Source organism: Gymnogyps californianus, chromosome 18 (assembly GCF_018139145.2).
Source record: "Gymnogyps californianus isolate 813 chromosome 18, ASM1813914v2, whole genome shotgun sequence".
Taxonomy (NCBI): Eukaryota; Metazoa; Chordata; class Aves; order Accipitriformes; family Cathartidae; genus Gymnogyps; species Gymnogyps californianus.
Genome location: NC_059488.1, coordinates 9740350 through 9756487, shown reverse-complemented (window position 1 = coordinate 9756487; position 16138 = coordinate 9740350). Strand labels below are relative to the sequence as shown.

Below are 16138 nucleotides of genomic sequence, written 5' to 3'. Positions count from 1 at the left end.
TCGGAAATTCAGAAGTTTCCTTATGGATGCATCAAGCATGTTCCAAAGTATTGCTTCCTCTTTCAAAACACAAACTCTAAATCATAATTATTTTCCTTTTCTCTCGGTAAAAGCTGTAGTGTTCAAATTCTAATACAAGATACTACAATTGCTATGTTTTTAGAAGGCATGCAAACACCGCCATCTGGGCGTTTCAGGAGTTAACTTGAATTATGATTCAAAACAAACGGCTCTTTTACACTCAATACTCTCTAATCCTGAAGCTTGGTTTGCAGCAAGCAGTTTCAAGGCCAAAGACTTGCAGATATTTTCATGTTTCTATATGGTGAACCATTCCACCCTAAGCTTGCTTTTTCATAGCTTGCATTATTACTATAGCAAACTATTTTCAGTACTTTAAAAACCATTATCATATTTAAGATTTATTTTTCAGCTTGCTTTTTAGCATTTAAACATATGATGCTGTCTTGAACTAGATACAATTTTAACATTTCAGTTGCTCATAGCTCTGGACACTTTTCTGTCTTGATGGCAAGAGCTGAACACTGTAGCTGGTGTTGCACTTTGCTCTAAAAACCAACATTTTAAAATGTGGATGGAGATAATTTTTAGAACAAAAATCTCTTCCTGGTAAAAGAGCTAATTTATTTATCTGATTGTTATTAGTACACTAATGCTTAAAATATTTCAGAAATAAATATAGATTCTTATTTTATTATTATTTTTATCCTTTTTAAAGGCAGGAAATTTCCCCATTATTTTGAGCAAAATATTGTTTAGGGATTCACAGGATACTTAAAAATATTTTTCTCCTTGATATTTACAAGAGAGCAAGTTTGCATTTCAGATATCTTTAAATAAAGATCATTCAATAATCAATTTGATTCAGTAAAGTAGAAACAAAACATCTTATGGTAAGATTACAAACAGAAAACTTGCTGTACTTCATGTTTTCCTGCCAAAAAGAAGAATGCCATAAATTCTGTACATTCTCAAGCAACAGGAAAGAATTAAATAGGGCAGAGCCATATACAACAGTCTCACGATCCGCACTTGAAGGCTGTGCCAAGCTGTTTTCATTGACCAGTCAAACATTATTTCTCATTGAAAGCTATATATATTTCCAGAAATACAGATGCAGGTTTTAGGAATTAAAATAAGTCACTGTCCCAAACAGAAGTTTTAGTAAACTTAAAAAGCATAATTTAATATTATTATTTATTCCAGTATGTTTATACTTCTTACTGAAAGGGTCTTTTAGCCGGCTGTTGCATCATCTAAATCAATATCCATGCGAGTTTTCCAATAACTTGATGTTCTAAATAAGTATATTGCTCCACTACTTAGCAACTTCAAGTTAACAAGACAACTTTTTTTTCCTGCGTTCAACCTGGCAACAGTAACAAACATTAGGGGATGTTTTCATTTAATACCTCGTCATTTACTTTTTTCTCCTTGGAGAAAGGAAACAAACTGTTTATGCTCACAACAGTATTTAATACTTCATAAATCTTGGGAATTCAGCATAATCATAATATAAACACAATATAGCATATTGAAATTGTAACTAATGCTACATTACACAGATCCATAACAGCAGAGAGGGATTAAGTGCAAAGAGAAACCGATTTTCTTTAGTGCTTTAGTTACTTGATATCCCCATAACAGAATGGATTAAATACAACCAGTATTTTAACGGTACTTTTAGTCTAACTGAAAACATAGCAATCTAGCGGGGCAACAGATTTGCTTCATACAGTAACTTTATTTTATTCAGTTCCTGATTTGCTAATAGTTTAGCAAATCTCTTTTATCCTGAGAGTGTCTCCTGTTCAATTATCATTTTCTATACAGCATCTCTCCAGAACAAAATGAAGACAGGTTTTAACATCTATTTAAACTGTTACAGAAAGAAATTTAATTATTTTTTATCCACTGATAAGTAGCTGAACAGTATTGCTCCTTTTTGAAAAGGCTTTGAGTTGTACTCCAGAAAGATCCTCTCATCAGCAACAGGTGAAATCTCAGAAGAAACAGTATCTTTGAGCATGATGACGTTTTTTCATTACGTATCATCAGAGATAACTATGTTACTGGAGGATAGTGTCTCTCAAGTGTGTATTTCTCACTCATGCCAAGGTTAGCCTGTTAGTCCTTATAGTTCATTGGGATGCTCTAGGTTTTGCTCTATACACAAGTACCCTTTCTTGTACACCAATGTAAACGTGGAGTTAGTCTTTCGAAGTCAGTACTTAATAAAGGAATGGCAAGCTGGAACAACTGTTACTGTCATTTCTAAACTCATGTTACAGAGCGCAATTTGCATATATCTTCATGCAAATACAAACCACGTTGTATAAAATGCCATAGCCTTGTCTTTCGGACACAGCTACCCTTGGTGGGTTTTCCTAAGCAAGGTCTTCCATACCTGCGAGCCTGTTATTCACTACGTTGTGTTTCTCCCAGAGCCAGAGAACAGCCTTGTCTAAGGTTTTAACGGAATCCATGGACTCTTTAGCCATTTCTTCAAAATGCTGAGCACAAGCCTCGCATCCAAAAAAGTGGTGAATATATCTCCGCATGATCTGAAGTACTATTTGGGGATTGTCTTCAAGACCTGGGAAGACAGATGATAGATGCATTTAGCACCATCCGGACAAACATAGCTTCAACATAGGCACTTTAACGTACATAAAAGTGAACCGTGGGAAAAGGAAAGGAAACGTTGCTACCTTCTTGATCCATGCAAATTTACACCTCCACTTTAGAGATAAGAAACTAGCCACTTTTATAATTTAAAGATATCCATAGCACGTGCTATCATACAGAACCTGTACCTCAGTAAGTCACAAAGATATTAGAAGGATTAAAAGCTTCACACAGTTCTTAGAAGAAATACCCCTCCCCAACAAAATACATATATAATATTGTCACTAAGTAGTTGAGGTGAGACATTTAGAAACCATATTATTTGGCAATAAATAATGTAGAGTTTAAAGCGATCTCAAACAGTAGGTTTCGAAACATACTGTTTTGAAAGGTTGTGTGGGATATCAGACACTACTACAAAGGAATTATTTCATACATACTAAGGTTCAAAAAATGCCAGGTGAGTGACAGTGTTATTAAAAATACAAAGTAGCTGTTTATACCAATACATACTAACACATTTAGTCTATACAATTGTGTTCAAAGTTACCCTGAACACCACATTAAAATAAGAGTTAAAGGTCAAGTGTTCTTTACAGCGAAATTTCTCCTTTCAAAGAATACCTTACAATTTGAGGGGGGAACAAACTTAGCTAAATGAAAATCAGACATTAAAAATTTTTTTCAGAAGCCCATTATCAGAGTACATTTTGAAATTGTTAAAACACGCAAAGTCCACGCTGTCTATACTTCACACAATTCTTCTGGAAGTAGAGACTTTCTCCAATATCTTGCCCAATAACTAAATGAATATTTATGTTATGCATTCACCACTACATTTATGCTTAGGCACTAAAGTTACGGTGACCTTGCTACTGAAAAACCAAGAGTCAAAAACCCTCTGCTAAGTATTTTACAAGGTGCCTGTGATATCTGTTTGTTACTCCATAACTCTGAGGTATTACAGAATACCAGAATCTCATTACAGTTACTAATTCCACGGCTTTTTTGGCAGGCACTGAATGCACACACATAATAGCTACTTAGCAACATTTGAACTTTCAAGAGTAACTCGGGAATTCCTCCTAAAATAAATACAAACACATTATTCTTTCTATAGCATTCACACTTTTACAATAAAGATAACGCAAAAGAATAATTTTTTATATTCAGAAGTAAGCTAAGATCTTTACAGATGGAGAACTTTGTCCCAGGCCTTTATTGTGACAGCAGGTAGTCCCTACATCTATAAGTGCCTTGAAAACCTGATATAATTCATTGAAATCCTAATGGTTTCATCTTCATCTCACAGATTTTCCGATTCATGCTTAATTGACCTAGTAAATTATGCCAAAATGTATTTACAAATGTACTATACATTACCATGAACACACACTTGTCAAATGAAACACATTTTATGATGCAGATTGATCAAATTACCGACTTCTGCAGCTGAACACCTCTACCAACGGTAATTTACAGCGCAGGTTTTGTAGGTTCTGTAGTAAAGGGTTACAGTGCTTTGCTCACTGTCCTATTCTTGTAGTGAGTAACAAACGGTTTGGTAGCACGTATGCCCTCCGTACATGCATTGTTTTTTGGAAAAAAAAAAATCCTCAACAAAACCTATTCAAAACTATCAGAGTACTTATCTGTTATGTACATAAGAAATGCATGAAGATTGTCATAAACACCTTTATTTAGAACAACAACATTATATTCTTAAGCATGGCAGCAAAAAAGAGTCTTTAAAGCCAAAAAGAAATCATAAAAAGCAAACAATCTCTACTCAGACATTCAATATCTGTGATTGAATAGGCATGTATAAATAAAAGCTATGAGATTAAAGCAGATTAAATTACAGTATTAAAAGAAAGGCTGAAAAATAATTTTGGGAAGCTGAAACAAATTTCAGGCAAAACAGTTTTACCATGTATAGTAAAATATATATATTTAGGAAAAAAACCCCAAACACAACAAAAGTAACTACTAGCAAATAACCTCTTTATGGAGGAACAGAGATTCATACACAAATTTAATTATATCTGTTCTCCTGTGTAATGTTACGCTCTTGAAAATTCATTTTGTGGGGAGGTCTTTCAAATTCAGCAACCGATTAAAAAGAATCCAAATAATTTTTTTATAAAATCCACAAGCCTGTCTTATTCACGCCAATAGATCCTATTACCTAAAACCACATTTCATATAATTAAGCATGCTCAGGACTAGATTTCTACAATTATTTCCTACATCCTCAGATGTGAGCAGTTCTGTTCAGAGTTCCTTTGCATTCCCTTATGCTGATCCCACTGCAAGTTCAAATTACGTCGTTCAACATTAAAACGTGTCAAATATAAACCAATAAAACCATTATATCAAGAAAGCCATAGCGAGTTCACACTGACTGCCAGGCTCTGCAAGTAGAGGAAACTATCAAGAAAAATACAGCTGCTTTAAAAAGAAAACAAACAATTGCAAAATGGCTCATTTTGTTTGTTTTTCTTTTATCAGCCCAGAGATGAATCTTCTATTAACATCTGCCATGTATCATCGTGTAATCCTCCTTTTCTCTTTCCTCCCAAACTACTGCAATTCAGGGTAACCCTAATCTTTAAAGTGGACAAGAACCATAAAACCCTACCTGTGGTGGGAAGGATTAGAGAGTACATCATGCTTTTTAGTAGATGGGATTTAAACAAGCAATAAGGAGAGGAAAACCTCCCAAGACATAATCCGACAGTCTCAGACTGACCCAATTCTTTTGCCATAAGAAGTGATCATCACATATCTGTCCCGATTTAAATCGATGGTTAAGTGTGCCAAAGAGTTTTCAGGTTCTACAATGTATTTTTAACTTCAGACTGACTAGAGCTCACGCTTGAAACATGAGAGCAATTTAAGATGCAATTTTGTATAGTTAAATGTTAAGAACATTTTTACATTTAATTAGAACATTTTTGGCAATTGGGACAAAAGGGGACATTTAACTTATGCATGATCCTGTTGAAAAGCTAATATATCATCCAGTCCAAAAAATCCCAAACTCACCAGGCAGAACACAGTACTAGATTTAAGGGATTCAACCTACTCTCCCATGAATAACAAACAAAACGAGACAAAACAAAGAGAGAAACAAAAATCAACAGATGATTAGCTCTCCAAAAAAATCCCTATTCTGCAGAGATTCAATATTAAGAATTGAGAGATTTTCACCGTGATTGCAAGTAATGCTGGACAAACGTACATATCCATAATTTAAAATAATCAAATAATTTTTTTTTTAAATATACAATCAGCAACTGACAAATTGCAAATTTCCGAGTTTTATGATCCAGCAACAGTCCATCTAGCATTCTTGTATTCCTTGGAAAAGACATTAAAAAGGCTTTAAATAAAAACTAAATAGAACTATAACCAAACAAAGCACTGTCCTGGCAAGAATAAAAACATATGAAGGCCAATATTTTAGCATTAGCAATTCTATTTCCATTGTGTGAGGAAAATAGATTATATATCCAGCACGTTTCTTAAATAGGAATCATCACCAGAATATTAACACTGTTTCACAAGATGCTGCAAGTCTAAAAATAAGCAATTTTACAGAGTGCTTGCAAAGTAGTATATCACTGCACAGATTAATGGACACTAGGTACGTTCAGCTGAAAAACACCCCAAACAGTCATAACATTCAGTATTTAAGAAATAACATTACAGAAGGATTGGCTAATGATTGTACATCTTTTATAGCGACTAAACTGTATGGTTAAATCTCATTCTTCTCAAATTAAGTTAGCAGTGCAACCTCAGGTAATCTGAACAATCTTCATCCCTTTTCAGGTAGTTCAAAATTTCTTTGTTTGAAATTCTCTCCTTTTTCTGCTTTATTGCTCACGTCTTTAGGGCCACATACTTTATTTACCACATTTCTAAGCATGGACAAATTGACAGGCTTGCTTTCAAAGCCCTCCGGCTGCAGTAAAGCTATGCTCTGACCCCTGCTGGCACAAACCTGAAAGCTAAGCCTCCAAAGTACTGTCCTCCACCAACGTATTAGTTGAGTATTTACACACACAAAAATTTGCTCTAATCTGTTACTTTTTCTATTGCATAGCAGAACTGCTGCATGTATTTGTCTCCTCCTTCAAGTGTCTCGCATAACTGCTGCTTACCTGCATTTATCAAAGCTTTTGGTCGCAGCGCAGCTTGAACAGTTAGGGTATGAAACAGCTTCCAAAGGGAACAGGTATAACCTCTCAGCTCTGGTCTGCTGCCCTGACATCCGACCCACTGAACTTTCTTAGTGAGAAATATCCCAGAAATCTGAAAAAAATACGTATTTAAGATATACGCAGCTCTGGGACCTACATTCACTACTGAACATAACAGCAGTCACAGTTGATCCTACCTCGAAATTGAGGTGATCCAAGGATAAAGAATAGTAAATGACTCTCTCTGCACTTCTTGCTAATGAATTCATGCTTAAGGCAAACAAAGTTTAAACTTATAACAATTCTTAAGTCTGAGATACTCTGATGCACCTCTATAAACCTCATCCCTCTTGCAAACACACTACATGATATACAACGTACAGTCACTGACGTCAAACCTACTAAAATGCACATCACAAATATCTAATTAGTCTGACAGAATACGTTTAAGTAGCTTAACTGGTAAAGTTTCTTTTTTAAGCACAGTATGAACACAACACACACACACACACACAAATACCACTGTAAACTCTGACAGAGCTACAATTTCCCTCGGCACATGAAAAATTCCATATTACTTAGCAAGATCTACATGGCTTACAGTGGTAAAGTCTTAACAGGCTAAGATGTAGAATTCATTATTATTTCTTCTTAAAACAAAATCACTAGTTATTATACTTAAAATCCAGTGCAAGATTTTAGTTTCCGAGACTTATCTCTCTGCTTCCTAAAACACACAGGAGGTTCCCAAATTTCCTATTTCACGGGAAGAAAGACTGATACTAACTTCTGTACAAAGATGGCCCTATCACAGGACTTTGCATTACCAAAGTGAGATGGGATTCCTAGCAAGGCCTTTACTGTGCCAGGAAATTAAAGAGTATTTGGGGAAACTTCAGGAATAACGCCCATTTCAGTGGGTAAATTTCCCATCACTTAAATTCTGACCTTCAAGAGAATCCCGCTGATAGCAGCCATAGCAAGCAAAGGCAACTCAAAAATATCCGCTGGGAATCTTGCATCATTTGAAGCTGACGTTAGGGAACATGTATATGTTAGCGATTGCTTGCTCATTGTAAAACTGAGACAGGATTGTGTATTTCAATTCTCTCATTTCAGTTCCTTCATGTGGATTTTTTTTCTGGTAATGATTTCACTTTATTTTCATTTTAACCTTCTTATAACTCCATTATGACTGAGGGACCATCAGTAAGTGATGTCTTAGATTTATATAGAATCTTATCCTTTACTAATGCTGTATTTTATGCTGGAAACTAGTAACAGCTTACCCGCATTTTGTTGTTGACCAGATCTAGGATAGCATCATAAGGGATTTTGTCTAATGGAAGGCTCACCAGCCACTCTTGCAAGGTCTCTAACAACTTTACCACAGGCTGACGGCCAGGAAAAAGCTGAGAAATAAAAAAAAAAGAAGAAAATACCCATATTTTAAAGCACAAATCTCATTAGCAGCAAGACACTTTTATCTTTATCTAAATGTGTTTTTCCTGTCTTTACAATGCTTCAGATTTTCTTTTGTTATGAGCAAATTAATTACTTGTTCTGCTTTCAGTAAAAAGCCATCTCACACGAACTTTGGCTTACAAAATTTAACACATTTCATGCACAAAATGTTAATCAGTAAAATGAAGCTACTCAATAGCAGGCAGAAATGCTACAGAACAACTTTTGACAGATTACATAGAATTTCACATTAGGGTAATTCAGCTCAGTGTATAGCTCAGAAAGGAGTGTAAGACCTAAGTGAACCAGAGAGGTTGAAATCCTTCTCACTCTTAGAACATTGACCACAAAAATTATTTCTCATAAAACTTCTGTTCAGATTTCTGTAAACGTAGAAGTTGGTTATCTAGAAGAGCATTTTCCTTTTCATATGTGTAACAGTGATTTCCAAAGTGATTTGGAAATAGTGACTTCCTTAACTTGCAACTTACAGAAGTCACAGTCTGGCAGATGAGCGTGAGGAACCGTAAATCAGTGGTAATGCCATTATTTTACACTAGAAATGGTATTTTGCTTTAATGATGGTTGTCACTACTATAGAATTAAGTAGAGCATGCATACCATCCTCTAAGTACCCTATCAGCAGGAGCAGTATTTCAACAGATGGGGAAATAAAGTCCCTGTATCTGCTACATAAAATACATAAAGCAATTTATGACAGAACATGCTATACATACGCTAGTCATTCTGCAGCTGTTGTCTAACTATCAATAATATCTCTAATTCATAGACCGCTTACTTGATACCGTGCAAATCTAACGGGAAGGAACTCCCTTTTGCTAATTGTCTGTACTGTATCTAACACAAGGGACCCTGTGCATTGTTTGGGTTTAAAGACAACCCTTAAATAGTCTGCAAAAAACCAGCACACCTCTGAACTACTGACTGCATACTATAATTACATTTACTCCTGTAGGAGCCCCAGAATATCATGCATTACTATCTAAAAGACAATAGTTGCACAGTATCTCAGGTAGGTATCGGTCCCATCAAGGATTCAAAAAACAATGGACTTCTGCACTGATTACCAAAAAAACCTAATTCTACAACAATGAAAATTCCCCAAGTCGGGAACCAGAGACCTCTGTGACTTAGGATTTATCATCACTATAAATGCTGTTAAACCGGAGGACAGTATAAAAAGTTTCCTAACGGAAACACCCGAGAATCATGAATGAGAACTACGAGGAAAGTGTTACACAACAACAGAACGCAAATAAAGGACAGCAGTGCCCACTTGTGTAATGGCAGTCTGGAGACGAGCATGCAACTAAAAGAGAGCATTCCCCATTTACGCACTAATAGCCAGGGAAACAAATGACATCAGCTGGCCAGGAGCCATCAGGAAGAACAGAGGATGTTTTAGGGATAATATGATGGAAAGATTACCACTACACTTTCTTAAAGAAATGAGGCCAGCTAGAGATTTCTGACCCCTGATGGCATGGGGGGGGAGAGGGGGACAAGAAACTGTCTGTCTGATTTTCAGATAAATCCAGATATTTGGAAATAGTTTGTACAGGCCTTATTATTCCCTTAAACAGATATTGATTCACTTTCTTTAAAATAAAACAAAGTGTTAGCTGCTCAGTAAGTAAATATAAAGAGACGTTGGTCATTTCAGTAGGCTGACATTAAATTATTTCAATTTTTTTTGAAGTCATATCACATTATATTACATATATTGTCCCTTCACTCAAATGTAATATGTAGGCATCTTTATTTTTTAAATACTCAATTATATTCAATACCTCAATTATTTTGAAATACTCATTTAATTAAATTCAATACCTCAATTACATTCAAAATCTAGACAGAAGTTACTAATATCTCTAAATAGAACACCATTTGTCAAGTATGCACCAATGAAATCCAAAAGTCAAGAATGAAAAACAAAGGTTTTTTTAATCCCACTCAGTTACAATAGCTACTTATCCTGAAAATCTGAGAAATGGACTATATTTACAGTGTTTGTTTAATATGCTGCAGACTACTTAAGCTTTATTTAATTTCGAGCCCTCTAAGGTTAAATTAAAATGCATTTCAACCCTGTAAGTGTGTCAGAATGGCATACAATAACTCAAAAATAACATTTAAAGAAACCCACAAAACTATTTTTTAAGCTAGCGAGGAAGCATATATTTAAACATTCTGAAAGACATTTTGAGAGACTTATTGTCACATAATATATTTTATGTTAGACTCACTTTATTCTTACAAATAATCAAAGACTAGAAGTGTATACCTTGGCAGAAATGGTAACAAAATCCTTGAAGGTCTTTAGCTCAGCTCCCTCAAGCATTTTGTGCGTAGCAAGCTCTACCCTGAGCAGGTAATGCAATCCCGATTCAAGGTCAGCCATGTACAGCTTAGATCTGAAACACACATATATAATGTTATAAAGTGGCAGGTTTCTTTCGCTCATTTTCTCACCAGTCATGAAGGTAAAATTGATATATAGTAGGTGTCATTAAAACCTCAACATTTGCCACTCCACAGTGATTGCAGTATATCCTACACCAGTGTGGGAAGACACAGCAGTTACTTCAGGTGCTCGGTATGGTGAATGTCAAGTTCAATAAGTTTCACTGTACTCTCTTAAAAGAGTAATTTTATGTCATTTTGTTCTGAGTTTAGACAAATGAAGCATAACCACACGTAAGAATTTCTTTTATATTTGACTAAACTTTTTGCCTCCCAGCCAGCTTTACCTTGTAATGAAATTACAACCCTGACATTGTCAGCAAGAAAATAGACAGTGTAAAGAAATTATAGCTTCTCTTCAGGATTGACCACAAATAGAAAAATGACATACTATGAAAAAAGGGAGACTTATGTTGAACAGAAGTAGATTATACACAGAGCAGGAGTGCAAACAAGACTGAAAAAGGTCAATGTTGGAAAGAACTGAATCTAGAAATCCTCTCCCAAATGCAGTAGTTTTAAAGTAGGTTCTTTGCATACAAGTTTAACAGTCAATTTTAATCACACCAGCTCTTAAGACAGAATTAGGTACCTTATGACAGGTACAAGTAAAACATGTAAAGCAAATAGAAGATTTTAAGAGTTCGTTCTCACAACCAAATATCTTCACGACAACAAAAAACACTTCACAAAGTACAAATACATCAAGTAAAACACCCTATCTTTCAATGCTTTCTGCGTACAAACTCAAGACAGTATGATACAGAGCAATGTAACCAAACAAACAGAAGTTCACATAGTTAATAGTTAACCACTTCTTGTAAGAGTTCAGCAGCACTATTATTTCTAAAAACAAATACAATTGAAAGAACAATCATTCAAGAAACTGGCTGGCCCCACCTCTTAAATAACATGCAGGAAATAACATATTAAAACACAGAATAATCTATATTCTTAACAACTCAAACTACAGACTTACTCTGAATTTATCTCCTTAATTAATAACGTACTCACTTAAATTTAAAAGAACAGCAAGTTTCTTAAAGAGACATCCATATGAATGCATGAGTTCTCCCAATGGATCCTATTTAGAAGATACTTGGACTTGAGATTCACATCAACAAGACTGTGTCTTGCTAGAAAGCAGCTCAATTCAACTAAGTTGTTTTAATAACAAAATGTTTCATATAAAATATTCTATAATAGTCATAGAAAGAAGATGACGCTAATAGTGTCCACGAAAGGAAAATAAGTACAAAATGAAAGCACTCAGTCCTACATCTTTTCCATCTAAAGATGCTGAGGGATTATCTCTCTGCAAAGCCTTTGCATCCTTCTCTCAAACAGACAAAGAGGTTGAAGATAAACCTTACCAGATTTGGTATGATAAACATCTTTTACAGTGACTTTAGTACTTTCTATTATACTTGCATTTGACAAGCACTTTTTAGTGGGCACTGCTTTACTATCATACACACAGAAATGTTATAGCTTGTTATTTTACTATTTATTTTTTCAGGGACACTGATTACTTGCTGAAGTTTTCCAACAATTCAAATCAGTGATCTATATGCTTCAGGTAATGGGTGATAAGTCCTTGGTATTTTTAAGTCAATTTAGTATTTAACAATACTTTTGGAGAAAAACACTATCAGTGCAGATGCTTGCTACTAAAAACCAAATACTGAAAGCCCCCAATAATTTCACCTCTGAATTGTTTGAAACACTGCTCACAATTGTAAGGAAGTTGTAACCTTGATGCTGGAATTGAACTAATTCACAAGTGTTACCTGAATATACCGAGAAATGGATGAAGCTGAAGCAACAGCTGAAAGCTTTGCTCTCAGCTTTGATGCCGTAATTTCTCCAGTATTAAGCATGAATGCCTTTAATTCTACTAGCAGAAGAATGCAGATCATTCAGCAGTGACCAACCTATTCAACTCAAGATGCATCACCTGGGATGGAATGAAGTAAAATTTTGAACTGCACTAGGATTTTATAATAAATTAGAGCACAGTTTCCCACGTGGCAAGAAAAAACTGCAAGCAAATTTTAATAATCAAGCATTGGTCTGAAAATCAAGGGTATCACTTACTTATCGAACTCTTTCCACACCTTGACATCTGTACTCTCCTCTTTGTTTTCTTGAACAGGTAGCTGAAGTGGCAAAAGAAGCTTTTTTCTTACACCTGGCAGTGACTTTAAATACGAAGAAAAGAAAGACCGTAGAGGCTTCAAACTGCATATAAATGGACAAAGTAAAGATTACTTTTAATCTCAGACTAAGTGAATATCCAAACCAAATTAGTATATTTATAAAATAAGATATTCACTTTGTTTTATGTTTTACAGTCCTAGTGCAACATATTATGTTTTGATACAAAGTGAAATGAAATAATGTTCAGTTTAGGAATAATAACAACAATCATTTGGATTAGTGGTTTGAAATTCCATTCAACATAAGAACACATACGTTCATCAAAATGTCAGTTTGCCTTACACAGGCAATGTTCACGTGGAACAAGCATTTTGACTCAGAAGCAAGTTTTTTTTAAGAATTTGATGCTTCATTAATTTTTTTTCCACTTTTATTCCAAAGTTTTTCCTTTCAGAAGTATCACAGTAATAGGTTAAAGCTATAAGTAGGCAACAGTGGTAAGCAAAAGTAGTATTAGGTCTCTTATTAATAATACAGGTAACACACAACTTCAGTCAGTACAACGTACTGATTACATGCCAGGACACAATGTCACTATATGTATGCAAAATAAGGTTATAGAATAACTTGCTTTGTATGAAAGGAAGCTATGGAAACTGTTTTTGTAGCTTAAGTGAACCTCCCCATATTCCTCAGACACATAACTACTTACATGTTAATTAATCCATGGGACCCATTTGGATGCATCAGATAGCATGAAGGGACTGAGGTAATACCAAGTTTCTCAAGAAAAGGCTTATCAAAATTCAACGCTCTCTTTACAACGATGTTTTCATACTGTATCAAGTCTAAGATAACCTGGGTAATGAAAAGATGACATGAATTATACATTGTTCAAGGAATATCCAATCTTGTAGGACAAGACATATAAATAGGTGAAGTGCATCATCCTTTAATGGTATCATTAAGCTGTTCACCAAGGAAGTACATCTACGAGTGTTCTGTGGACACTAACAATTTCAGTTAAAGAAGATTTACTCTTCTCTGGAAATTATTACTCCTATCTTCCATTTTTTCTCTTGGTCTATCCTGATCTTTTCCCTTTGAAGTCTAACATCTGAACAAAACATGAGAATGAATGACAAAATGTCCTCATAAACCTCAAAATAGCCCAGAGGATATTCCACAGGCACCAACAGGTTTATGTTTCATGTTATATACGTAGGAGTCTAAAGGCAAATTTTCAGGTAGTGAAGAAACATTGGTCCCACCACTTTATGGCATTCTGATGTCAAAGTCCATGACTGAGAAAACAATTAAGGCCTGCACAGTAGTTAAGGTTTTGCCTGGCAAGCCCTGCCAAATCAAGCTGTGTAGTCTGTGGTGTCACAGCACCCAGCTGCCTGTTCAGCTCTTTTTGTTTACCAACTCCACAGCAGAGACTCCATACAGGGATAGGTGCCTTCATCAGCTGTTTAAACCTGATGCCGGGCTTTTGCACTAGAGCAGCTGGGAGCGGGCACAGTTTTCTTTGCAAGGTGTAAAATTCAGCAAAGGGTGGAGGCAGAAGAGGGTGGTAACCTCTGGATGCCTCAAAGATTTGCCAGGACTCAAGTATCACAATTCTTTGCCAACTACAGCAAAAGCTGCACCTACAAATATGATGGTTCGGTTATAAGCAATGCAAATTTGCCCTTTAAAAAAAAAGCCTAAATACTAATTTCTTCCCTTCTTAAATCCTTCAGGATCCCACTGCTAAAGGCATCCTCTTTTGCCATTCTAACGAGCACACTCCTCACATTCTTCCATTAGTCTATGCTCTTATACTACCATTTCAAATGTTCCATTCTTACCTACAAAACCTTCCATGCTTCTGACTCTTCTTACATTTCTACTTGTCATTCTTTTACTTTTATCCCTCTCTGCCTCTTCTATCTTTTCCCTGTTGTTAGTTTGACAGTTTCCACTATACTTTCCCCTTTCAGGTGAATATTATCTTTGCTACGTTTTCCCTCACTTTCAAACTTGTAATTTAAGAGACCCTTCCTTCCTTCCATTGGCGATAAACACGCGGCCTTCCTTTCTTCAGCTGTTGTGACTTCTGTGAGGTTTGTCCATATTGTCTTATACTGTAAACCTGAAAACAATGTTATTTTCTATTTCATTCAACCACTCTATAAAGCTAAAATACTACATAACATTAGCAAATATTTTTTCTTCTGAAAGCAGACTCCCCTTTCTGTCAATCAGATGACACTCAGTCTTTCCCTATAACAGCAGGTAATAAAATTAAAGCGAGCGTGATAAAAAGCTGAAGAACTTTATAATCATCACATTTCTTCTCTTCAGTAATGCCCACTTGTATCAACACAGCAGCTTCCAGAAAACAAATGTCTGGAAGCAGCCTGCTTCTCAAAGTGATTCTCGCTTTTGGCAGCACACTCTCCTCCACTTATGCAACTGGGCCATCTCAGCATCAAATCTAATTAGAAACATTTCACAGACATTGGATGTTTCTACACAGATTATGCCTAGATAATTATGCAATTTATTTTCTTTACTTATCCTAAATCTTGGCAGGAGGAGAAGAGTAACAGTTGTCTAAGCTAACAGCAGGCTCATTAGGTGGTGAAATGATGCCAAATCAAATATTTTATTGGGGGGGTGGGGAAAGCAAAAAACCAAAGACTTCCACTTCCTCAGTGCCTCAGAGCTGTGAAAATAATTTTATGCTATTATCTTAATTTAGAACGTAATTTCCTAAAACCTATATGTGAAGAAAGAGAACCAGAGAATTTAGATTATTATAAACAGTTGAAATCACAAAAGCTGCCCAGAAGAATGAATATCACGAACGGTTCTCCAGCAGTAACAAAACAATAACGTAATCCGACAATATTTTTGTTGTGATCTTCCAAATCTTGAAAGAAAAAAGAATCATGCTAACAATGAAACTCATAAATTAATCTTCCACTAAAACATGAATGGAAGAAGTTAACATGACTTCACATTCATTTGTAAGCAAGTCCTCTGTGTGACTAAATACAACAGCCATATAATCCCTTGACTTGGTGATATCTCAAATATGCATGACCTGCCCTTTATGACCCTTTAATTCAGACCTATAATCAGAAATTTTGTTGCTTGGCTAAATAACATAAAATTCAGCTGTG

The 16138-nt window shown here is 35.3% G+C and overlaps 1 protein-coding gene across 1 annotated transcript in view; it reads right to left on the bottom strand.

Moving 5' to 3' along the window:
- The window catches only part of QSOX2 (quiescin sulfhydryl oxidase 2), a 29176-nt gene that overhangs the window by 4655 nt on the left and 8383 nt on the right, over positions 1-16138 (bottom strand). Inside the window, 6 exon segments of the mRNA XM_050908163.1 lie at positions 2429-2617; positions 6819-6969; positions 8147-8269; positions 10627-10756; positions 12903-13046; positions 13678-13823. Of these exon segments, the coding sequence (XP_050764120.1) occupies positions 2429-2617; positions 6819-6969; positions 8147-8269; positions 10627-10756; positions 12903-13046; positions 13678-13823 (883 nt within the window).